This window comes from Drosophila simulans, chromosome X (genome assembly GCF_016746395.2).
Source record: "Drosophila simulans strain w501 chromosome X, Prin_Dsim_3.1, whole genome shotgun sequence".
Taxonomy (NCBI): Eukaryota; Metazoa; Arthropoda; class Insecta; order Diptera; family Drosophilidae; genus Drosophila; species Drosophila simulans.
The window spans coordinates 2543820-2568327 of record NC_052525.2 but is presented as its reverse complement, the minus strand read 5'-3'; the positions used below and the strand labels follow the sequence as shown (position 1 = coordinate 2568327).

Here is a 24508-nt window from a genome sequence, read left to right as displayed (position 1 = left end):
AACTAGACCAGTTGTATGATACACACATGTGGTACATAGATATCTCGCTTGTTTTTTACGACAAGTTAGCGATCTTGTTGCCGAATTGAAGTGATAAGTGCAGGGAAATATTAATCATGACCTGGGAAAACTAACGTTTAAGCTAGGAAATCGTATATTATACTTAATTGCAAAAATTATGAAACTAAAAAATATGTAAAAAATAAGTTCCTTTGACGTTTCTTTTTTATAGCTTTACCCCCCGCCGCGTCACTTGGCACTCAATGAATCCAGCGTTAATTTCCAATACTGTTCAGCTTTTGAGGGACTCTTACAAAACCACGACGCCATCTGTTGCGGTATTCCATATAAACTCAATATTATGATAATACCAAAAACCGTACAATTCCATTGGCAAAAGTTATTGACCGCATGCCGAAAGTTTCATAGATTGGAATTATTTTGGCTTCCTTGCCGGTTGCTTGGCAAGTTTTGCGTGTACAGTCAACCGAAACTTATTATTAATATCCTTTAGTGTGCTGCAGTGTGGATTTTACAGCCAAGCTTAGCTTTTGCTATTTGTTTAATTAGATTTCTCGAGTGGGAACCTCAGAAACCGCACATTTTCTCAAGACTTGCCTTGGCGGCGGAGTTCCGTTCGAGGGGGCGGGGCCACCATTGCAGGCGACTGGGCTGCAATTTTTCGAACTGTTGCTCTTGCAGGGAGGATGGGGAGGGAAAACCACAGAAGAAAATCCCTCGGCCAGTTTTCCAGCGCCCGTTGACCCCTGCCCCTTGGCCCCCGCCCCCTGCCCCATGCCCTTTCCATCGAAACAAAGCTATTTTTCTGGGCGACTCTGCGTCGCTGTCTCGCAAATATTTCAGTGAGAACTTTAGAATTTTGTGCACTTTAATTTGCGGTGAGCAGAACTCGCAAAGTTTTTCTCCAACCTTAGGAACTGGAAAACCCGAGTGACCGCATCAAAGAGCCACTGCGAGGGCCATTTGTAAACAGACAAAAGCTAATAGCTGCGGCACGAAAACTTTCACCAACAACCAACAATGAAACTTGCACTTCCTTCTCTCAACTAATTCCGGTTTTCCATCCAATATTTTGTGCTCTCATTGTTACGCCAAGTATTTCACAGATTTCCATCCGACTCAATTAGGAATTTGGCCTAGAAGAGTGCGCGGTTTAAAGGTGCGCTAAGGAAAACGAACGAACGTAAATCCAACCGGTGTATTATGCAAATTGAATAAGCTGCGGCGCGAATTAGCTGATTTTTCCCAGAATTCACAAAGGTACACATGCAGCCCCAGGAATTCTTCTCCTGCTAATTCTGCTGCATACTTCTAGGCAGCTTGAATTTGTAATTGTGATACCTCGCAAAATGCCGACACTCTACGTTTAAAACTCTCCTTGGGTTAATCGCAAAGTGCTCTAATTGAATTTCATTTCGCATTAAAGCGCCCCAGTGGGTGGGGTGTGGGGTGTGGGCTGTGGAGTTGTGGGTTAACCAATCTGGGGCATTATTAAATTATCCCTTAGACACCGCAATCGCACTACCCCCCTGGATTTCCCTTCCCCCCGCGCAGGCGGTCTTGGCTTTTGTTATTATGAGCTTTGCTTTGGCTGTTTGCCACTTTTCAGTTTGGTGCCAGGCGCTTTTTAGCCATTAATCTTCTTTGACGCGCTTAAATCACATGAATAACAAATTAGATGGCATATTAGTACGTGGCTTTACCGCCTTTGTAATATTTTTTTTTTAAGCCCGACATAATGTCAAATGTTGTGGCACCAAAAAAAGAGAGCAAAAATGAAAGAAAGCCCGCAAAAAGAAAGGGAAATGAGGATGAAAATTAAATAACAAAAGGATCTCGCTCCCTTGGCTCTATATATTTTTGCATAATTCATTGGCCTGTCTAACGGTGCGTATGCGTTATCCCCACTTTCCCTTGAGCTTTTCCATTTACCCCCCCCCCCCCCCACACACACACACACCATCACACACAGACGACATACATACGTATTTATAAATATTTTTCGCCCCTTTGTGCTGTCAGTTTGCTAATTAGCTACGCATTTTCATTGTCGTTAAAAACTCCATTCACATGCATATTTACTCACTCCGCCGCGTTAATTCATGTTGTTCGCCTTGTGTCCCTTCATTCTTTTAATGCAATTTAATTATTTTACTATATGTTTGCGTCACAGGCAGAAAGACAAAGCCCATGTCTTCTGACATGTGCCATATACCCCGACCTCCGACCTCCGACCTTTTGCCGCCTGCTTTCCTTCACATTTTGATAAATTATATGCATTTTTAATCTAATTAAATTGCAAAAGGCGGCAAATGTCACTGGCTGACTGCTGTTTGTTATTTTTGTCGTTGTCTTCCGATTTGTCATGATTAATGGGAGATATTACTCAGAAATAATGCCCGAATTGGTGTGAGTGTGTGTTCATCTAATAATATTCAAAATTGGCGCACTTTAACAACTTTTCCAAATGCGCAACGAAAATGTAAATCGCCTTTATCCTCTTATTTTCAAACTATTTCATACAGATACATATTTTTTTTTTTGAGGAGCATTGCCAGAAAAGAAATTCCTATAGGCAGATTTATCATCATTTCGCGGGATTTGGCCATCCATTAAATGTCCGCCTATAAACATGGCCTGGAAATAATTTCGCGATAAGCTCAAACCATGGACAAATATGCATATTTATGTATTTATGTGTGTGCTCCCATAACCGATTCGCGATATATACATATATACATGTTTTTTTTTTGCTGTGTGCTTGTTATGCGATAATTGCATTTAAGGCACAAGCCGCTTAAAAACAAATTTGCCATCTCGTTTCTTTTTCAAATAAATATTGAAACGCTAAAGCAGAGAAATCGGTTAAATTCGTTTCGACTAACTTAAGTAAAAATTTAAAAATTATAAAATATTAAAGTGTTAGTGAAATCGATTGAATAATATATATGCACAGCTTGAAAACCACACGCCCTACGGAATTTCTATTTTTCAACATTATTTAACTGTTTTGATCGAGTTTAGCGAGGAAGTTTGCAAAAGTATTAGCAATATTAATCCTATAACGTGATTATATGCTCTAAAAATATTAGCAACAGCCTAAGAACAATGCGGGAATTTCCTGCGAGTAAAACTTTTGCCCCACTGCAACTTTCGCATCGCTTTCGTCGCGCACATACACTGCAACAAATGGGAGCCAGTTAACTGGCATTCCTGACTTCTCTCGCAGCCATTGTGCCATAAAGCAGCGCAACTGTTGCACAGATGAGAATAAAACACAAAAAAAAACAAGAAGGAAACGAGGAAAACTTGGGGAAAAGCCACTTGCAGGAAGCTAGTTAGCTAGAGAGAGAAACAGCCGAGCCTGTTGCCACATAAACAGCAAATTTTATTAGATTACACATACGCCGCGTAGTCCCACATGGAGACGGAGAAAGCAGCAACTGCATTGCTGGGAAAATTGCTAAGCGGAGGCTGCGACAGGCGGGAAAATCGAGGAAAAGCGGCGACGGAAAGCGAAGTCAGAGTGCAAAATTTTTATGACTCCCAGCGGATGTTTTGATACGTTTTTATGAGACGCGCGCGTGCTGTAAGCGAACGCCGACTTCCGCTTGCCATAGGCCTCGTCTATAACTCCCGGCCACGCCTCCTGCCACCTAACGCCCACGCACCCTCCCCTTTGACATCCGCACACTGACACTGCCTTATCGCACTGCTGAGCATTTGCTTGATGTCCTCTAATAGAAAACGGCACTCAGTTCGAGGGGAAGAAGAAACAACAATTTTAGACACCCTAAAGTTTACAATAGGCATACTGCTGAGAAAGTTTGCTAGTCGGACTCAAACTACGCAACGAATTCAAAACACCCGCAGAGATAGGGCATTCAGCAGGGGAATGAATATATGCAAGTATCCAAATATTTACCCGACTCTCTGTCGCATTTATTGCAGGGAGCGACCAACTAGGCGAAGATTGGAGTGATTGTCATGAAGTCGAAATTGGTTCTGGCGGCGAAGTCGGTTCTTTGCATAAACAAATTGCCAAACGGAACTCGAATTGATGACACATAAAAGCGAAGTATAGAAGCAAAATAAAGTGAGGGTGGCCAAAAAATGTCCAAAGGACCAGGGACCATAGAATTTTATTTACCCATAAATGGGAGCACACCGTGGGTAAAAGGGTTTTGCTTTGAACAGAGGCACACACGCTTCTGAATTTACATTTAATAAAGTATATATGTATCTGAGCATCTGCATCTGTCCAACTCTGCACGGATCTCGGCCAATTTAAATCGGTTGAAACGGAGGAATATCTTGTAAACTTTCAACTCACATCTTTCTTGGCACTTCCACATAAATCTCCACCTCGATGGCTGACAAACGTTTAACTCCATGGCTTCGACGTCATTTGGTTTGAAGTTGTGCGACTAACTAACTATGTGACCCGAACCCATAACACATTCCTCTCTTTAAAAGTTGCCCAAACTTTGGCAGCAGCCCCCTCACATTATCCTTGGCCCCCGGAAAACTCCCCCCTGCCCTGTACTGCCCCCTGTACTTTTTGGCCATGGCAAATGGCAGCGCTGATTTACTTTGCAATTACAGCCAACTGAGTGCCTTAGATGAAAGTGGGCGCAAGCTGAGGATGGAGAGCTTGGGGGCGTGGCCCTTGGAATGGGGTACCAAAGCAATGAACTAGAAAGCTGTCTGATTAGCGTGCAGCTAGCAAAAGTTTCTCCACTCACACACACACATACACACAGATTTATTGAGCCCGCTGTCCGCGTCAATAATTTGCATGGGTTAAACGTACAGAGGCAAGAAAATCTGGGGGTTAAGTCAGCCCACCTCACCCCACCTTACCCCACCCCGCAGACCGCACTTCCTGTGACAATGGCTGGGGATTTACCTTTGCCTATATATATATATATATATATATATGTAGGTGTGAGTGTGCGGAGAGAGTATAAAAGTGTGTGTTGAAAAAAAACTTTCTACGCTTCAGTTCAAGTTACTTCCTTTTCGCTTTTCCATGTGGCGTATTGCATTGTGGAATAGCAAAGCATTTTGGATCCAAAGGTATGGAAAAAATACAACAATTATTTAATGAGCTGTTAAAATGTTCACTTGCAGGGCTAATACGCAAAAATCAAGTTAATGCCACTCCACAAAAATGAACTGCATACTTATACGTATGCAATTAACTTTATTATTGATTTAGAGCGCATAAAAATGGCAAACTAATTAATTACAGCATTCCCTTAGAGCATTTCATAATCGGTTTTAAGCACTTTTTTTTTGTTGTAATGCCATTTTTCAGCTCTTTCGCTGCTGCGACAGACGAGTGACAATAAATTGTTAAGTGCAAAAAGTTTACAACATTTGAGTGAGTAAGTGATGGCAAACACACACGAACACGAACTTCGAGACGCTCTAAACCCGCTTCGAGCTCCACTCAAACAACGTTGGAGAAGCCCCAAAAGTGTCACTGAGCGAAAAACTCGGTTAGTTGGCGAATTTGAGTGGGACATTGCCGTTTCTTTGTTGTCTGTCGCTAGATCAAACCACAAAGGAAGTCTCTTACGAACCGAACATACAGCTGACTTTGTTTCAGCCAAAGATCTGCAGTGAAATAGGAAAATCATTTAGTTCGAACTTTAAAGCTGTTCTAGAGCAAAACATATATGTACTAAAACTGGCACAAGAAATAATGTTACTACTTCTACAATAACTAACTTGCAAATCGAATCAAACTTCAGTAAGGTTTTCAAAACATTATTCTGTATCCAAGCTGAACTGTCAAATAAAACCATTTTCATTTGAAGACCACTTAATCGTCGTTAGCAAATTAATTCCTGCAGATTCGGCAACTGCAACTGCTAACCTGTTACCACATCGTCCGTGAAAACGGTATTGATAGCCTCCCGGCGAACCCGTTCCAGTCGGGATCCATATCCCGGACCAACTGGCCCGATGATGAAGATTGATAATGCCCGGACAGCTGATGGCGGCAGTCCATGATTCCCGGGCCCTGAGATGAGGTGCTAACGATGACGACAACGACCGGAGTGTCCGCAGTACGGGTGCGGGCGCGGGTTGGCGTACGGGAAACGGGGCCGGAGTGCGCATCATCAACAGTCGCCGTTTGATAAATCATGCATGCAAAGTACAGTGCAAACCCCCGAAACGGGACGACAACAGGCGGATTAACAAGACCTCTCTTATTCACGATAAGAAGACGCTTCCCACTCTCCCTAATCAGTATTCAAATACAGCCACTCAGCTTATGAGTACTGCCCAGGTGGGGTACTATCATATTTGTGCAAAGGTGGTCGAATTTTTAAATTTTTTTGAACAGAACACATTAGTCTCACTAGTATGTATGCAAGTAAATAGAACCATCAAACTTATCGGATCAGTTTTAAGTTTACTTCCATCCAAGGGTATTTGGAGTACCAGGTTCTTTCGATTACCTCTCACTCAAAATGTCATTCCACTCAAAGTCAGCGCTGTTTGCCTCCTTCTCTGTCCGCAGACATGTCGCCGTCTCTTTCGTTGTCGCGTCAGCTGTCTCTTTCGCCACCGTTGTAGCGTTACCTAGCGTCAATGTCCGCCTTCAGTTGCATTTTGTCAGCGGTTTCGTGACGAAGCTCCAAGCGGTTTACGCCATCAATTAAACACGAAGAGCTGTGCCAAAACTCCTCTCGCTTCATATTTTTTTGTTTTTTGAGTGATTGGGTGATTGGTTTTGGGCGGGGAAAGCAGCAATCCCGGCAATGGGCCAAGAGGATCAGGAGCTGTTGATTCGCGGAGGCAGCAAACACCCATCCGCCGAGCATCTGAACAATGTGAGTAGTACTTGTGCATATGTCTTAAGATCAGTGGATCTATAGGAACAGCGATTGCAACATCAAATGGTCTGCGGCGTGAGAACTGCGACCCACAAAAATCCCAAACCGCAATCGAACAAACAAATAGTGACACGAAACAGATTATTCTGGTAGCTTAACATGTTATAGGAGACAACTATTAAGATCATATCATGATCAAGACATCGAAAGGCATTACTTTTCTCTAAGAATATATTCTTTTTTATAAATATAACAAGCAGATATTTATTTGGACGTGGTAGATCGTAATTAGGGACGCATAACCAGAGGGTGTGTGGGGGAGGAGGAGTCGGTTTGGTTTGGTTTATCGGCTTAAGTTGGCCAACAACATTGTTGGGTGTCTATAACTCGGGGGTTGCCAGATACTAGATACCAGATACTGTATCCGTATCCATTTCTGGTTGTGTACTTGCATCTCCTACACGATCTTAATACCTCGTTGTTTGCATGTCTCGCTCGACGAAAAATGTACAATCTTGTCTTATCTGGGTCATTATTTGGCTAGACGAATGCTTCAGGCTCAGCATCTGATATCTTGGCATCTGCGTGCGTATCTTGCTTCAAATTCTTAGCACCTCGGCTTGTATAACAAAATAAATAAGTGAGTACGATATGCATATCTAGCCCCGGGTTCTTTGAAACAATTTCGAAAAGTCTCAAAAAGTTATACGAGAGATAAGAACTTTAATTCTTCTGGGAAAGACTAAATATGATATGTATGAAATATTTTAAACCACCATTTAATTATATGTACCTTGGACTGTTTACTGATATTTCCCCTAATAATATCGAGTGGTCGTGAGCTTTTCCGCTGAATAATTGCGCCTCCTTCAGTATTTCGTTCCCATCAAAGTGAATGACTTTTGAGTGCACTCATTAGCCACTCGCACAATCGACAAAACCGGAGGGAGAACAAATTGAGTCGCTTCTTTATTCAGTCATTTCAATTTGTCAAGTTCATCAAAAAAAAAAAAAAGCGATACTCCTTCGCCTGCCTGCGCAGCGCCATCTATCGCCCACTCCGGGAGTTTCCTTCGCATTTCGTAAGTAATTCAAAAATAGCACGCAAAGTAAAAAGTAAGCCAAAAAATTAAATAAATATGAAATGTAGCATCTTACGCTACTTATTTCAGCGAAATACGAAAATAGGGAAAAGGTGGGAGAGTGAACCAGAGACAGGGAGAAGATAAGAAAACCCAGTGGGAAAGGGACGGCGAAAACAGAAAGAAAAGAAAACTTTTTAATAACATTTTTCGGCCTCATTTGTTGTGAAAACAATTTCGCCAGGTCTCCCTCTCTCTCTCTCTCTCTGTCTCTTTCTCCGCCATATGGCCATCTCGCTCTGCTCGAGGAGTGCCTGAAAACGGATATTACATTTTTTCGCGTCTACCTCTCGTAACGTCACCAATTCCGCCTCTTTTTTTTTGGTAACAGGCCAAAAACTGGACACTGAGTGCCTAGAAGAATAAGCTATCAAAGCATCGCAGCAGAAGATGAGCAGTGAAGCCTCGCTAAGGAGGAAATGCAACAGTTTTCAGTCTTTTACCTTGACATGTATAAAATGTAACATAAACGAGAAATCTCCTCTAGTTGTTTAGAAAATAAATTTAATTTTAAATTTGTTTTAAAAGTGACAGTTCTAAGCAGTGCTTACTGTAGCCAGGACCGCCAGGCGCTGAGTGCAAGGTGGACATTATTTTTTCTTGCTTTTATTGAATGTCAGCTTTTTATTTGGCCCTCTTCTTCTTCCGCTTCTTCGGATTTTGCCTTTCTCATTTGCTTGCATTTTTTTGCTTAATTTTTTATGATTATTTATACAAATTATTATGAGAGCGGCGGTGGATAAAATGCTTTCCATATTGTGGCCATCATTTTGTCTTGTTTTCCCATTTTATTTTTGCCTGGACGCCAATTAGTGGATCCCTGTTATTTATGCTTTGCCGCAGGCCGCTGCGATGGCAAGAAACCCCACAAATGGAAAACGGAAAATTGTTTATGAAAATGAAAATATGCGCGAGCGGAAGTGGCGTGGGGCGGAAAGTTGGGGCGGGAGGGGGGTGGCTCGATTTGACCATACCGCAAACGTCTTCGGTTACCGCCTTTTCGAAAGGGAAGCCCCACCTGGGCGAAAACTGACAGCTCAGTGGGTTTGGAAATCACTTTACCCGTAAATAAATAACCTTAATAACAATTTGTATTTCGGGTTTATAAGGTTAAATTCAATAGCAGAAGTAGTTTTGAACACTATTAGATGTGCGTTCTTTAAATGAATATCCAATGCTCCAGTAAAATAGCTACATTAACAAATACTCATTGCACTTATCTACAATGATTGAGTTTTACCACCAACCAAAAACAAAAAGGTCCCATTTATATAGCCAAAGTATCCTTAAATTTTATATTTAATAAAAACAAAACTGGCGGAGCTCAAAGTCCCCAAACAAAAGCCGAAGATGCCGGCGATTTACACTCGCAATTGTCTTATGAAGTGGCAACATGGTGGAGGAACCTTGGAACCACTCTCCCCACCCATCATCCCATCGCCCAACGACCTGTGACCCCGGCCGCCCACCGCCCACTTTCAAGGCCGTCCAGCAAGTGCCAGCCCTAATTTGCACATTTTAAATAGGCCTCGCCATCTCCTTTTTGGGAAACTTGGAAAACTCGGGTCTTGGGCATTTTTATTAAACAGATGGGCTCCTCCTCCAAGGGGGTAAGGGGGGGTTAGTGCCCGGAAACAGGGACGACGGAGCAGGGATTAGCCAGGCTGGGCTAGATTTATGCACAGACGCCTTCGTTTTTATGGACGAACGCCGTGAAATTGAAAAGTTTTCAGCTTGCAACCTTTTCTAGATGCACTCAAAAAAAAAAGTATACACCTACTTCATAGGATACTTCGTTTTGTTCGGGATTAGATAATTTGTTGATTTTTGAGAGCTCCTTAATTTGCAGGGTGACAGCGGAGCCGCTTCGCAGAGCTGCATTAACCAGGGCTTCGGGCAGGCCAAAAACTACGGCACGCTCCGGCCGCCCAGTCCGCCGGAGGACTCCGGCTCGGGGAGCGGCCAGGTAGCCGAGAACCTCACCTATGCCTGGCACAACATGGACATCTTCGGGGCGGTCAATCAGCCGGGCTCCGGATGGCGGCAGCTGGTCAACCGGACACGCGGGCTCTTCTGCAACGAGCGACACATACCGGCGCCCAGGAAGCATTTGCTCAAGAACGGTGAGTTTCTATTCGCAATCGGATAGACTGTGTGAAATCTTAAGAGGATCCTATACTAATTAAAACCCAGTTTGCGGCGTGGCCTATCCGGGCGAACTTTTGGCCGTGATGGGCAGTTCCGGGGCCGGAAAGACGACCCTGCTGAATGCCCTTGCCTTTCGTTCGCCGCAGGGCATCCAAGTATCCCCATCCGGGATGCGACTGCTCAATGGCCAACCTGTGGACGCCAAGGAGATGCAGGCCAGGTGCGCCTATGTCCAGCAGGATGACCTCTTCATCGGCTCCCTGACGGCCAGGGAACACCTGATTTTCCAGGCCATGGTGCGGATGCCACGACACCTGACCTATCGGCAGCGAGTGGCCCGCGTGGACCAGGTGATCCAGGAGCTTTCGCTCAGCAAATGCCAGCACACGATCATCGGTGTGCCCGGCAGGGTGAAAGGTCTGTCCGGCGGAGAAAGGAAGCGTCTGGCATTCGCCTCCGAGGCTCTAACCGATCCGCCGCTTCTGATCTGCGATGAGCCCACCTCCGGACTGGACTCCTTCACCGCCCACAGCGTCGTCCAGGTGCTGAAGAAGCTGTCGCAGAAGGGCAAGACCGTCATCCTGACCATCCATCAGCCGTCCTCCGAGCTGTTTGAGCTCTTTGACAAGATCCTCCTGATGGCCGAGGGCAGGGTAGCTTTCCTGGGCACTCCCAGCGAAGCCGTCGACTTCTTTTCCTAGTGAGTGCGGTGTGTTCATTAAGGGTATCTTGCATTACATCTCAACTCCTATCCAGCGTGGGCGCCCAGTGTCCCACCAACTACAATCCGGCGGACTTTTACGTACAGGTGTTGGCCGTTGTGCCCGGACGGGAGATCGAGTCCCGCGATCGGATCGCCAAGATCTGCGACAATTTTGCGATTAGCAAAGTAGCCCGGGATATGGAGCAGTTGTTGGCCACCAAAAATCTGGAGAAGCCACTGGAGCAGCCGGAGAATGGGTACACCTACAAGGCCACCTGGTTCATGCAGTTCCGGGCGGTCCTGTGGCGATCCTGGCTGTCGGTGCTCAAGGAACCACTCCTCGTAAAAGTGCGACTTATTCAGACAACGGTGAGTGGTTCCAGTGGAAACAAGTGATATACTATTTTTGGAAACAATTTCGCTAGATTTTAGATAGAATTGGCTAATCCCACACCCTTCTTAGTTTTTTTTCTTCAATGAGATGTAATAGTTTTGCAGAAGATAAATAAATTTCATTTAACTCGCGAACATGTTGGATATGAATTAATGAGATGCAAGTAACATTTTAATTTCCAGATGGTTGCCATCTTGATTGGCCTCATCTTTTTGGGCCAACAACCAGAGAACTGCAAGGGTGGCACTTTTTTACCACTCGACTCACACCCTACAATTTTGTGTGCGGGTGCTACCCGCCACGCACATCGCGGGTACTTACAAACACACAGTATAAATCTGAACATGTAGACAAGACACCCCGTTGTGCGCGCACCCGAATCAATACGGTGCTCCGCGTCGCGGGTGCCGATCACACACTGCCTAAAAAGGGATGAGTGAGAAAAACACTTGTGGGTATACCGTTAAACACATGGGTGTTTCCAAAAATACTCGGGTGTTTCCAAAAATACTCGAGTGGTCTCGTAGGTAATCGAGTCACAGACAAGATGCGTAACTCCATGCGTTTTACACTCCATACGTTTACACACTATTCTTTCGGCGTGGCTCTAGACTTTGTCGAATACTTTGTAAAATGCCCTTCATCTTATTATTATATATTATTATTATTATTATTATTAATTATATATATTATATAATATTTTATTATATTATATATTATTAATATAATATATATATATATATATTATATTATATATTATTATATATTATATATATTAATAACGTTATTATTATTTAAATATAGATTATAGTAAAAATAATAGTACATAATGTCACAAAATTCATTTCAAAAATTACTTTATATAAGAATATTTGTCATTAGAGTATTCAGGTAGCGACGTGTGAAAAATAAATAACGGAATGATTCGAAACGGGTGGCACCCTTTGAGTCCATCAAAGACGTGAGCACGAAATTTTTCTTGGGTATTCCCTTTTACCCTTCATTTCTTATACCCGTCACGCTTCCTCCCATACAAATTTTAGGCGTACAAAAAATGACCAGAGAACTGCAGCCCGCATACAAAAAATGACGTGCGGCCGATCGTTGACTGTGCGTCCACTCACCCAAACGGCTCTTGCGCAGCAGGCCTCGGGTGGTTTTTTTACTCGTAACAAAAACACAACGTCGGTAAAACACTCGAGTATTTTGTGTTGCCGCAAGTAGGGTGTCAAAAAAAACGGGGTGCCTAGAGTACCGAGTGTTTATCGGGTGGACGTAGAGTGCGAGTGGCGGGCTGCAGTTCTCTGCCAACAACTCACGCAAGTGGGTGTGATGAATATCAACGGAGCCATCTTCCTCTTCCTGACCAACATGACCTTCCAAAACGTCTTTGCCACGATTAATGTAAGTCTTCCTTAGAATATTGCAATAATTGAGATTCCTCATTCTCATGAATTATTCGATTTAGGTGTTCACCTCAGAGCTGCCAGTTTTTATGCGGGAGGCCCGAAGTCGACTTTATCGCTGTGACACGTACTTTCTGGGCAAAACGATTGCCGAACTGCCGCTTTTTCTCACGGTGCCGCTGGTCTTCACGGCGATTGCCTATCCGATGATCGGCCTGCGGGCCGGAGTGATGCACTTCTTCAACTGCCTGGCGCTGGTCACTCTGGTGGCCAATGTGTCCACGTCCTTCGGATACCTGATATCCTGCGCCAGCTCCTCGACCTCGATGGCGCTGTCCGTGGGTCCGCCGGTTATCATACCCTTCCTGCTCTTTGGCGGCTTCTTCTTGAACTCGGGCTCGGTGCCAGTGTACCTCAAATGGCTGTCGTACCTCTCATGGTTCCGTTACGCCAACGAGGGTCTGCTGATAAACCAATGGGCGGACGTGGAGCCGGGCGAAATTAGCTGCACCTCGTCGAACACCACGTGCCCCAGTTCGGGCAAGGTCATCCTGGAGACGCTCAACTTCTCCGCCGCCGATCTGCCGCTGGACTACGTGGGTCTGGCCATTCTCATCGTGAGCTTCCGGGTGCTCGCATATCTGGCCCTAAGACTTCGGGCCCGGCGCAAGGAGTAGCCGACAGATACATACCGTATATAACTGCTTGTTTTTTTTTACCATTATTACCATCGTGTTTACTGTTTATTGCCCCCTCAAAAGCCAATGTAATTATGTTTGTGTCAATAAAAACAAGATATGACCCATAGAAACAATTTTATAATCTCACTCGAACATCCCACAAGTAGACTTTGGATTTGTCTTCCAACCAAAAGACTTACTCACCCTCAAACCTAACATCAAAAACTCAATCATCGCAACATAAAACACCGGAATATATTTTATATACAAACATTTCAAATAGCGCGCGCTCTTCATAACTCACCTCCACCACACCACGTTTCGCAGTTGCTCTTTCGCTGTCATCCCACCCGCTCACCACACCACACACATTCATCTTTTGTTCGACGACCTTGGAGCGGCAGTCGCTAGTTCCGCGCGATTCGGTTTGCTCAAGTAGTTCCAAGTGGTTCATTTCGTCTCAAGACAAATTAGTTATTAAATTTATATGTACAGGTAATTCGCTCCAGTATATTGGTATGTATTTCCCTCTCAGCTATATTTATTCTTATTTAATTTTATCTTTTTTTAAGTTAATTTTTTCTTACCTAACCGGGAGTGATTAGCGTTAAAATTTGTGTTTGTTCCTCGTGTAGACGCATCTCAAAAATTGGTGGGTATATATTAGTGTTGTTTCTATTTATCAAAACTAGCAACTATAATAATACGAATATATTTTATTTTGAAATTGCTTGGATTCCACTGGAACTAGTTCCATGCTTCCATGCTCACTCGCTCTCTTCTTATCTATCGCTCTTTGGCTGGCGCGCTCTCGCGCTCTCTTTGTGTGCGTGTGGACAGTGTGTTTTTTGTTGTTTTGCGCTTTATGTGTTGTATTTTGTGTGTTTGGCCGAAGTATTTAAAACAAAAGTGCAGCGGAAATAGTTAATAACAAAATATTAGTCGACGGTAGCGGTCCGGTTGTTTTCGTGCTCATCGCGAGTACGTATTTATTTTTAAAAAACAATAAACGCGAAAGGCAAGAGAACGCGGCATAAGTTGTGTTGATTTTTGAGTTTTGTTTGTTAATTTTCCAATTGCAAAGCAAAATTGCGGTTTTTTTTTGCTTCTTTGCTTTTCCAACGTGGCAACGTGAATGTGTGGGTGTGCTTTGGCGTGTGTGTGCATGTGTGTGAGTGCGTGCGTGTTTGTTTGTTGGGAAATCGCAGAAAAATATTTAATTGATTTTTCACCGGTTTAATTCCTAACCTCAAACGCAACATCTCCTTCTTCTTCTTTGCCAGCTGTTGCATACAACAAATAATAATAATAATAACAACAACAGCCACATAGGAAAACAAAAACAAACTGAGAAGTAATAGCAGCCAAATAAAGGATAAACGGCGAGAAAAGCCGCAAGAAACCACAATAATGAATATCGATTCGCTGAAAAACGAGTGGGAGGAACTCAACAAGGAGTTTGTCGAACTGGAGGTAAGCTCTATATATATATACATTTATATATACACACATATATCTGTAGAATCGAGAAGTAATGCCCAAAGACTATATAGACATCAATACCAAATGCCGAAAACAAGAAAGAGGCAAGCGCACAAACAAACACCCACACGTGTGTGTCTGTGTCGCTTTCACCTTGGACAAAAACAGCTGCTTGTTCTTAAAAATACCCTTGCCAAAATGAAATCCGCTAAGAACTCAATAATTTCCAATGAATTTGATACTGTTATCAGCAAAGAACTATAAATTGCATCAATTTCTATGTACAATTGTATACTCATTTTTCCAATCAGAAGATTTTCAAAATTTAAATTTAAAAAAACAGCTGTTATCGAAATAATTTTACAGCTGCCTTATATGATATCAGTAAAGTATGGAATGCCGATCGCCTGTTTTCAAAGATTATTGAACTCATAGTTGTTATATGGCTGTTTATTACGATAACTAAAGATAATACCATTGAACTTTGAACTTTATTTTCAATTGAGTTGCTCGTTGCTCGGCAAGGGTATTCAAAATTCGCGCGTCCAAGTCGCAACCTCTGTGCGTGTTCTCAATGGTCTCTTGCTTATCCGTTTCCAACCCTTTTCTTTTCATTCCCACCGATCACAGAGCTGCAACAGGCGGTACATCGAGCTGCTGGAGCAGCTGCACAGCCATCAACAAATGTGCTTCAATGAGATCAAGCATCAGCGGTACCGCATGAACCAGATAACGACGTCTCTGCGACAGTGAGTATTGGCGGTCATCGACCCTCGATTATTTTGAAGAAGCAACGGGAAGGTGGGCTCCCACTCTAGCGTTAAAGATTAAAGATGTTCCTTGCAATTAAATGGGTTTGCTAACCAACTCCAATTATGTATGTATATATATTTATATATATATATAGCTGCGCGATCTTTGCACAATGACATTTCCATTCCAATCGCTTTGGCACCTTGAAAACCGGCGGCATTTTCCCACCCCCTTGTCCAACGCTTTCGCGGGGATTTTGAGCTGTGTGTTCTTGTTTGCACGATTGGAATTTGACTTCAATCAATTAGAGCCGTCTAATCAGGCGAACACACGCATTTCAGCACTCGAGCACTTGCGTTGATTAGGCGGGCCGAGGCAGGGAACACAGTTCTTGCGGCAATTAGTCAGGCCGTAATCAGTTCTTATCGCGGAACTGGCAACAGTTGGTTGTTGCTTGAATCGCTCGGAAACAGTGTTTTTACAACTGTTTTCTTTTCATTTTTTTTTTTTTCTTAGCCGTGATAAAACTTCTGATAAACCAGAGCCCCTAGACTTTGCTCACCGCCGTCCATTCAAGACTGCGACTATTCGGGCTCCGTGTTTTATGGTCGCGTCATAAAAATACCCCTGGCCCGATACGCTCGGCAGAAACATAAAAAGGGGGAGTGGAGCATTCTGCCGGACTGCAAATTAAGCCCAAAACTGCCCAACTGCCCAGCTGACCAGCTGCCCTTGACCCTACGTCGCAATCGTACAGACACACACTCACCTGCGCAACACGCAATCCCAGCAAACACAAACACACAAATGTGCAGGCACAGTGGGGCAAAGTGTGTGGTTTTTGAAACTTCGTATATATTAAATCCAAAACCAAAACAAAACAAAAAAGGGAATTATTTTAATTCACTGTTGTTGAAATGCTATGATTCACTGAAATTAAATATAGTGGATAGTATCGATAGATCGAAGCGATTTAAATGCGTTGCACGCTCTTCGTCGTTTGCGATTTAAATTATAATTATAATTTAAATTATAATATCTGTTGAATATCTCTGTTGAGCCGCAGGGTGGCGAATTGCTTTACTTCGCATGCAAAACACCGCCTCAACTTTGACCCACTGTGCGGCCAAGGCTTTTCGCTTTTCGCTTTTATACTCTATACTATATACTTTATATTTGTTTTGAGCGCGGCTTCGCAGCGAGTGGAAGTGGAAGAGAAATCGCTTGCATTGGCGCGCTTTTGAACACTCACAAATGTGGGGTACACAAATCAAATAGCTGGCTGTGCGATGATGAAACACCAGATTCTTAACACTTTTATTGAGGCCTTTCGTTTGTTTGATTGCTGGCTGGCTAATCGCGAGCTTTAATTTCCCTATTCATACTATGCATGTATGTAGGTAGTACTGCCCCTTGTGTCGCGTGTTTGGCGTCACGTTGCAACCGTTTGCTGAACCCCGCGAACCCGAGGAACGCATTCATTCAGTCGGTCGCATAAATTATGCAATTCGCGGAGTAATAGCTAAAATCAACTGATTACCATCTTGACCTGACAGGTCCTACACTGCGAAAAACTCACAAATTCCATTGGAAACAAGCAGTTTCAGTTTAAAATAAAACATCTACGATACACATTGAAACCTTTTTGCTAGATTATATTTGTTTTTGGCGCACTCTGCTTTTTTTCTCCAAGTGTGCGCAACGAAAACCTGTTACACTCGCGATGTTTTTGTCGCTGATTGGCTGGCTTGCTTTCCGCCGTATTTTTTCCAAGCCAAATGAATTTTAATTGAGGCATGCAAATCGGGTGTCGAAGTTACGGAATTCGCTCCTGTTTTGTGGCGCTAGCCGTAGAAAGTGTTTGAATGCAAACAATGGCAAACACTGGCAAACAGTTCAATTGCGTTTAGCAGCGTTGCTCAACACTCAAATATTGTTTATTCACCAATGATCAAATAGAGTTGGGTAAGCGCGTTTTGTAACCATTTCGTTGGCTAGATATCTCAGTTAATTGTAATTGTAGAGTTGGCTGGGTGTGTGTACATAAAGAAGCTTTTAATTTGTTTGCACTTTTAAGTGTTTTTTTTTTTTTTGCCTTTGTGGTCCCATGATTTTGTAAGAGGATTTTGCGATTACTTTTGAGACTCGCCCTTTTCTCTATGATTATTTATTTGAGTCATTTGAATGTGCTTCGGGCTAATTGGTAGTATGAACAATTAGTCAAATTTCACAATAGGAACTATTTGAATTCGCAGGGTTCTTTCATTTTTTCGGGCTCTTTTCTATGGAAATTTCCCACTATCTTGTACGAAATAATCTGCAACAGATTGGCAAGTCATCATCCCAGACGATATTGGTGGCAAGTAGAGGTAGCTGAGAGGGTTGCGTTCCCATAGGCAAATGGAGCGGAAACAAATATAATCGGACCACTTAGTATGGTCAGCTCCATTTCGCCGTATCGCCATGGCTCGGTAAACGTTATCTGTCCACCGGCTTGCGGCTTCAACGGGGTATTAGAGGTGTTCAGAGATAAAACAACTATAAATCCACCTTTGACGAGCCATATAGATGTGCACTGAAGGCGGAACATACATACGTTTATGGTAACTGTTAATTGACCGAATAAACTATACCCGCCCACTTTGGCCATCAATTATGCGCATCTAAATTGAACTTTGACGGTGGAAATTGTTCTTGCTGCCCCACAGTTGCCATTGTGCCGCCATAAACAAATAACTGCGTGTATAAGCGAATAAATTATTACAAAAATATGGCTTAAAGTGAAGCGTGTGACAATCAATAAAACAATAAATGTACATTCGAACAAAGTCCGAAAATGATTTTATGTTAATTTATGGGAATATAGCAAAAAAAAATACATACGAAAAATACAAAACAATTTTCGCCACTGATACGATAGTTTAAGTACACCTTTATACACATAATCTAATCGCATTTTTTGCCAACGGTAGTCTTGTATAGATTGTTTTTACTTAACAGTTGAATATACTTCAAACTGTGTTCTTTCGGTAATTACATAACGGAAAATACTCTTTTTTAGCACTTTACAATACCGAAAACAAATCAAATCTATCTTATTTATAGTGCTATTTTACGTACATTTATTTACAAGGCAACGTCTTTATCTTTACACTCAATTTATGAGAAAGTAATCTTATCTGTATTCTATGACGCAAAGTGTATATTGGCCCACCGCTTCTTCCTTAAATGTTATGTACAAAATTTGTCTAAATCTTCGATATTTTGTCAGGTTCAAAGGGCCCGTTCCGGCGGAGGACAAGGAGAAGGTCGATGACCTGCACAAGATGACCTTGAAGCGCAAAGCGCAACTGCACGAAATCGAGCAATCCTTGCCAGCGAAATCCGGCCGCTATTTGCAGGTGAGTTCCCCACACACTGAAGTCCGAGTTCCGAGGTCCAAAGTCTCTGATATAAAAGTGCGCCCAGGCCATAAAACTGAGAACTTTGCCTCCAAGTGGAAACGGGAAATAAGTGAGGAAAAAGTTCTTTCCTGCGCGACAATTCTCGCGTCTCTTGTTATGGACTATGGCAGGACTTTGGGTTTTGGTCTTGTTCCGGACATTTCAGTGGGACTCCACTCCTCCACTCGAGTTGATTCAACTCAACTTGACTCGAAGTTGACCCACTGAAACTCACTGGCGACCTCCTCGCTCTGCTCTCCCCATTCCCTTGCAGATAATCCTGGGCGATGTAAATGTCTCGATTCTCAACAGAAACGACAAAGTTCGCTATAAAGACGACTATGAAAAGTTTAAATTAATACTCAACGTAATTGGACTGATAATGGCCTTCTTCAATTTGATATTCAACTACAGGTGAGTGGCACTCGCCGGCACTGCCATGAGTTGCACCCACTCACAACTTGTGCTTCGCAGGGCCCTGGAGCTGGCCTTCATATTCCTGCTGGTCTGGTACTACTGCACCCTGACCATTCGCGAGTCCATCCTGAAGGTGAACGGCTCGAGGATCAAGGGCTGGTGGCGGGCGCACCACTTCATCTCCACGGTCGCCGCCGGAGTTCTATTGGTTTGGCCACAGGGCGAGCACTGGCAGATCTTCCGGATGCAGTTCATGTACTTCAACGTCTACATCAGTGAGTTGTGCATTTCAGCTTGCGGCAAACTACGCCCCTACTAACTACTCCAAGAATATTTCGTTAAAACTCCGCCTTTGTATGCATTATAATCGCGGCGTATCCCGTGTCTCTCAATTGCAGGCATAGTCCAGTATTTGCAGTTTGGCTACCAGAAGGGCCTGCTCTATCGGCTGAAGGCGCTCGGCGAGCGGCACAACATGGACATCACCATCGAGGGCTTCCACTCGTGGATGTGGCGCGGCCTGAGCTTCCTGCTGCCCTTCCTGTTCATCGGCTACGGCTACCAGGCGTACAACGCGTGGACGCTCTACAAGTTGGCCTACAGCCCGCCGGATGCGCCGTGGCACGTGTCCGTCATGTCCGGCCTGTTCCTGCTGCTCTTCGTGGGCAACATGGCCACCACATTGTGGGTGGTGCCCGAGAAGATACGCGAACGGGCCAAGGAGCGCTACCGACTCCAGAGCATGGGCAAGTCGATGAAGCTGCGCAAGGAGATGAAGGTGAGGAAGTCCAATGGCGGCGACTATGGCATTCTGTCCTTTTTCTTTCGGGCAAAATAGCAAATTGGCAAAGGACTGCAGAAGCTTCAATCTTTAACGCATATATATATGAAATTGGAATATTAAATTTGTGTATTTCTAACATGGCTTCGGTATTCGAATTGGGTTTGTTTAGATATGGTTTTACATAGATTGATTCGTGAATAGCATGGCCTATTAACCCCTTGTCGCCGATGTGAATCTTTTGAATAACTCCCACACATAACCACATATGTTTGCTCGTACCTAATTGCAGAATAGCGCCAGTGACTTGGACCTCTCGAGCGGATCGAAACTTTCGCCCACCGCGACCTCGACCACTTCCATTGCGACTGCGACGCAAACGCCCGCCGAGAAGAAGGAAACTTAAGCGGATCGGTGTGCTGTTTCTGATTAGCCAGGCATTTCAATTGAACATATATCTACTGTTTTTACTACGTTTTTTTTCCTATTTATTAAATTTCCCCTTGGTTTTGTTCCTCTCCCCCCACCCAGCCACCAAAACGACTTTGAAGTGTGTCTTTTTCCCCATTTCATTACACATAATGTAAAACTGTTGTACATTTGAAGCAAACACTATATAAGCAAAGAAAAAACAACAATATGTAGTCATAGTACACATTTTTTTTTTCGCCTAATTGTAAGTATGAAAAGTGAGAAGATGAAATATTAAATGGAATTGAAGTGACCCGTTTTTGTTTATTTTTTATGTTTAGACTAAGATTGAAATGGAAGCTAAAAAAAAAGACAAATAAATGAGAACGAATGATGGTTAATAATATGCATTTCGTGTTATAAGTGGACAAGTAAGGAAGTCTCTATGTACCGTGTGCACCCAGTTCCATTCCAACCAAAATGTTGAATTTGAGCGGTTTCCCCCTGGGGTGACTCCAAAAAGTGGCAGGCGGCGTGGTGACAAGGCTTAGGTAATGTCGCCTTGTTTTACTGGCGGCCATTAATGCGGCTCCCTGTTGGCCGTCTCCCCAGCATTTCCCGGCCGGAAAAGGGGATCCCCTGGCTTTTCCGAATCCCCCCGCTCACCTCACATTTGGTGCAACAAAGGTTCGCCTCCTGCAATGCGGCAAAAAGCGGCGCGGTTTTTGCAGCTCCATTTTGCCATCGCCCGCCTCGACCGCGAAAACCGCAAGCCCAGTGTCTCTGTGTGAGTGCGTTCCTACACAGTGAGAAAATACGATCTTGTGTCGAACTCTAAAGTGAGCACTATGAACAGCAATTGCTGGCAAAGGCGGGCGCCTTTTTTCTCCCAGTGCATGTGGGCCCGTGCAGTGAGTTGCCGGTTCCAGGATCCCGGGATCCTGGCCATTTTGCTTGTCTGCCCTCTGCCGCAGCCTAATTTGGCGAGAGTTCATTAATTGCGTAAACGGCGCGCGCTTTTAATTATGTCGAACGTTGAGCGGTGGGTTCGCTGGCATCGCTGGCTTCGGAGGTGGGTGGTGGTGGGTAGGTGGTGGTGCTGTTCGTATTTTGTGCATTTGTGGCACTGTTTGCATTGTTGCTGCAAAACCCACTGCCCACCGTAGCCCGCCAGCACCCACTGTTTTTCTGCGGCAAATGGCAACAACGGAATTTACGACTTTTGGTCAACGCAGCCGCAGCGACCATCAAAAAGGAAGCGACAAGGGTTAAAGAGCGGCCCGGCGGCGGGTTAAGGGACCAGCACCCACCCCCACCCCCCTGCGCGATTATCATTTATTGCAACCGCATGCGCTCGCGGAAAGCGGAAAATGTCGGACGGGGCCATTGTAAAGGCGGGTAATTCGTTAATTTGATAAGCATACGCCATGTTGCACCGCCACCGATTGAAAATCACGCAGAGCCCGCCAGATCGAAAACAACAAAAAAAAAAAAAACAAAAATAATGCCAACTAGGAGAGGGGGGCACTAAATATGTATGTATGAGCGGCGGTCAGAGGCGGAACATTGATAATACCAATTGGTTATAATGCTGCAACAGTGGGTTGATTGACAAGTTGGTCACACAATTCGTGCTTCAAATGCAGCTTCACTTTACAACGTGCTGTTGCAACATCTCTTTGCTTAAACTTATTATATTCCCACTTAAATATTTATGCATTAAGTTATAGTTATTTAAAATATAGTTGTGCACGCTGAATTTTGCGTACTACCATGGTCCTTTTGGCTGCCATGACAACGAGTCGTTCCGAGTTGGCCGAAAGCAGTTCGCAATGTGGCCCAAACCACAGGACGCGTGGGCGCTGACAGTCCGCTTTCGGCCAATAATTCTGATTTAATTTATGCGCGAAAAATCGCACTTAATCAGCGTTTGATTTACGCATCGAACGGCGCATAAAAAGCGAAACGGGGGCATTGGAAAAAGGTTTGTTTGTGCATTTTAAATCTGATGATGATAAAATTATAGAAAAACTGTGTGCACAAATGGCCAAGAAAACCAGTGTGGGACAGTACATAAGTCAACACTTGAATGGCCATTATACAATGTATACAAATTGAACTAGTGACAAAAGATGTCCTCAAACGAAAACGGGGCAAAAGTGCGCAACATGAAATTGAAATTTTCAAATCAAATCAAACGAGCACAATAAACAATTATAAAATATAGAGGCAAAGGCAATTTGTGTCTGTTCGAAATATGAATATGAATATAAACGCATGCATATGCGGCTATTAACAATCGAACGGAATAAAAAATGAAATTAATTTTGAAATTAAATTTCGCCAACAATGGAAATGAATTTAAGCAGAAGAGGACAACAATGCGAACAGCCTGAAAAAGTCATCAAAAGAAAATTCAATTTTCAAAGAGCCCAAAAGTTCAGCTGCCCAAGAAGAGAGAAAAATTGAAAGAGATGAAAGAAATGGCAAATTAAATCGAGCAATCAAATGAGCATAATAAGTTAATCAAGAACTTGGCCAGGATCAATGGGGTCAGTTTCTGGCCCTTCAGTTCTATCCATCCCCCTCTCCAAACGGGAAAATTGAAAAGGAGACAAACAGGTTGACATACCAGCAAATAAATAAATGCACTCAACTATGTAATATGGCCAACAACAAAAGGGTAGCGCCAAAAGGGTAGGGTGATAGGGGGGAAGGTGGTTGGAATGTCCATGGTCAGAGATTGTCTAGCCCAGACACCGCTCCCCTCGCCCACCTTCTTCAACTTCCTTCGAGCAGCAAATGTAGCGTAAAATCGTTAGTTTCGTTTTGGCCCGGTCCGGATCTGAACCACGTAATCAGTCGCCTTTCCGCCCCTTAGACCGCCCCCCTCCCCCCCTAACACCGCCTCTGTCTGAGCCTGATTTATAGCCGACACACGATTTTCGGTTGCCAACAAAATGTTTGCAGCGTTTCTTCGCCTCTGGTCCGCCGGTAACAATTGAAAATCAGATCAATGCACCGAGATACAGGAGTCTATAAAAGGATCGGGAGAAATCTTCAAAGGCGGACGGGTGGCGTGTTCCGAGGTTAAAGAGAGGTTAAGGTTGGGTATAAAGTACACATGTGCATTTAAGTTTGAATAGCTCAATACCTGTGGACATTCCACATTTCGTTGAATTAAAGCCACTGGATGGCACATTGCAATTATAATCACGGTTTGCGCCTGTGGCTAAATGCCCGCATGACCCTTCTTCAGCCGTGAACCCAGAAACTCTGGTCATTCGCCCATTTCTACTACCCCATACAAAACCACAAATTTTTAGCTTTGGTTTGAATTATGTGCCGCATTAGTTGGTCCTCTTTGGCGAAATAGTGGGGTGTAATGAGGTGGTGGTGGCATGGAATACTGCGAGGGAGTGCCTAAAAATGCTCCACCACGCACTCGCAAAACTTTCACACAAATTGAATTATGCAGTCGCCCAGTCGCCAGTCGCCAGTCGCCAGTGGCAGACACAAAGGCAAAATGTGGAGAGTGGGTTGAAAGGGTTCAGCGAGTGAGCGAGACAGACATTGGCACGGGGTCAGGGGTCCTTGCCGCCCACCCAAGGCCACTCCAGGCACTGTGACTTTGGCAAATGTAACTGTAATTTATTGAAATTTGTTAGCAGACACAAAACCCGCCACAAAAGACCGCAACTCCTCTGCGCCACTGAACTATGTACTCCTCCTCCTCCTCCCTACTCTTCATTCCCAAAAAAAAGTAGTAGAGTTCGGGTCACGCTTTTTGTCACGCTTTTGCTGCCCGCGGTCAGAAGTCAGACGCTTTCCACTCACCCTTTCGTTTCATTCGGTTTTTCACTTAGTTTTAGTTTG

At 43.8% G+C, this 24508-nt stretch overlaps 2 protein-coding genes across 5 annotated transcripts; both read left to right on the top strand.

The window, feature by feature from the left end:
- The first annotated feature begins 6630 nt into the window (after positions 1-6630).
- On the top strand, positions 6631-13476 carry LOC27207232 (protein white). The gene is made up of 7 exons (XM_039296520.1): positions 6631-6869; positions 9864-10137; positions 10208-10862; positions 10919-11234; positions 11442-11475; positions 12566-12663; positions 12728-13476. The coding sequence occupies exons 1-7, from the start codon at positions 6798-6800 to the stop codon at positions 13340-13342; spliced, it is 2064 nt and encodes a 687-aa protein (XP_039152454.1). The 5' UTR covers positions 6631-6797; the 3' UTR covers positions 13343-13476.
- Positions 13477-13538: 62 nt separating this feature from the next.
- Positions 13539-20945, top strand: LOC6724980 (transmembrane protein 120 homolog). 4 transcript variants are annotated; one of them, XM_016173040.3, is made up of 9 exons: positions 13539-13861; positions 13918-13997; positions 14670-14818; positions 15458-15576; positions 18852-18981; positions 19298-19437; positions 19498-19715; positions 19839-20218; positions 20514-20945. In XM_016173040.3, exons 3-9 carry the CDS (start codon positions 14756-14758, stop codon positions 20625-20627), a joined length of 1164 nt encoding a protein of 387 aa, XP_016037934.1. In that variant the 5' UTR covers positions 13539-13861; positions 13918-13997; positions 14670-14755; the 3' UTR covers positions 20628-20945. The 4 variants fall into 4 exon arrangements, with proteins under 4 accessions (XP_016037934.1, XP_016037933.1, XP_016037932.1 ...); XM_016173039.3 differs by having other exon boundaries at positions 14629-14818; XM_016173038.3 differs by lacking the exons at positions 13539-13861; positions 13918-13997 and adding an exon at positions 14178-14326 and having other exon boundaries at positions 14629-14818.
- The last annotated feature ends 3563 nt before the right edge of the window (positions 20946-24508 follow it).

What these genes read in the sequence shown, in the direction of transcription:
- LOC6724980 (XM_016173040.3), top strand. Translation starts at nt 14,756, where the DNA reads ATGAATATCGATTCGCTGAAAAACGAGTGGGAGGAACTCAACAAGGAG. An exon ending in AGGAGTTTGTCGAACTGGAG is followed by an intron (nt 14,819 to 15,457) that starts GTAAGCTCTATA and finishes CACCGATCACAG; the next exon opens with AGCTGCAACAGGCGGTACAT. An exon ending in AATCCGGCCGCTATTTGCAG is followed by an intron (nt 18,982 to 19,297) that starts GTGAGTTCCCCA and finishes ATTCCCTTGCAG; the next exon opens with ATAATCCTGGGCGATGTAAA.
- LOC27207232 (XM_039296520.1), top strand. Translation starts at nt 6,798, where the DNA reads ATGGGCCAAGAGGATCAGGAGCTGTTGATTCGCGGAGGCAGCAAACAC. An exon ending in GAAGCATTTGCTCAAGAACG is followed by an intron (nt 10,138 to 10,207) that starts GTGAGTTTCTAT and finishes ATTAAAACCCAG; the next exon opens with TTTGCGGCGTGGCCTATCCG. An exon ending in ACGTCTTTGCCACGATTAAT is followed by an intron (nt 12,664 to 12,727) that starts GTAAGTCTTCCT and finishes TATTCGATTTAG; the next exon opens with GTGTTCACCTCAGAGCTGCC.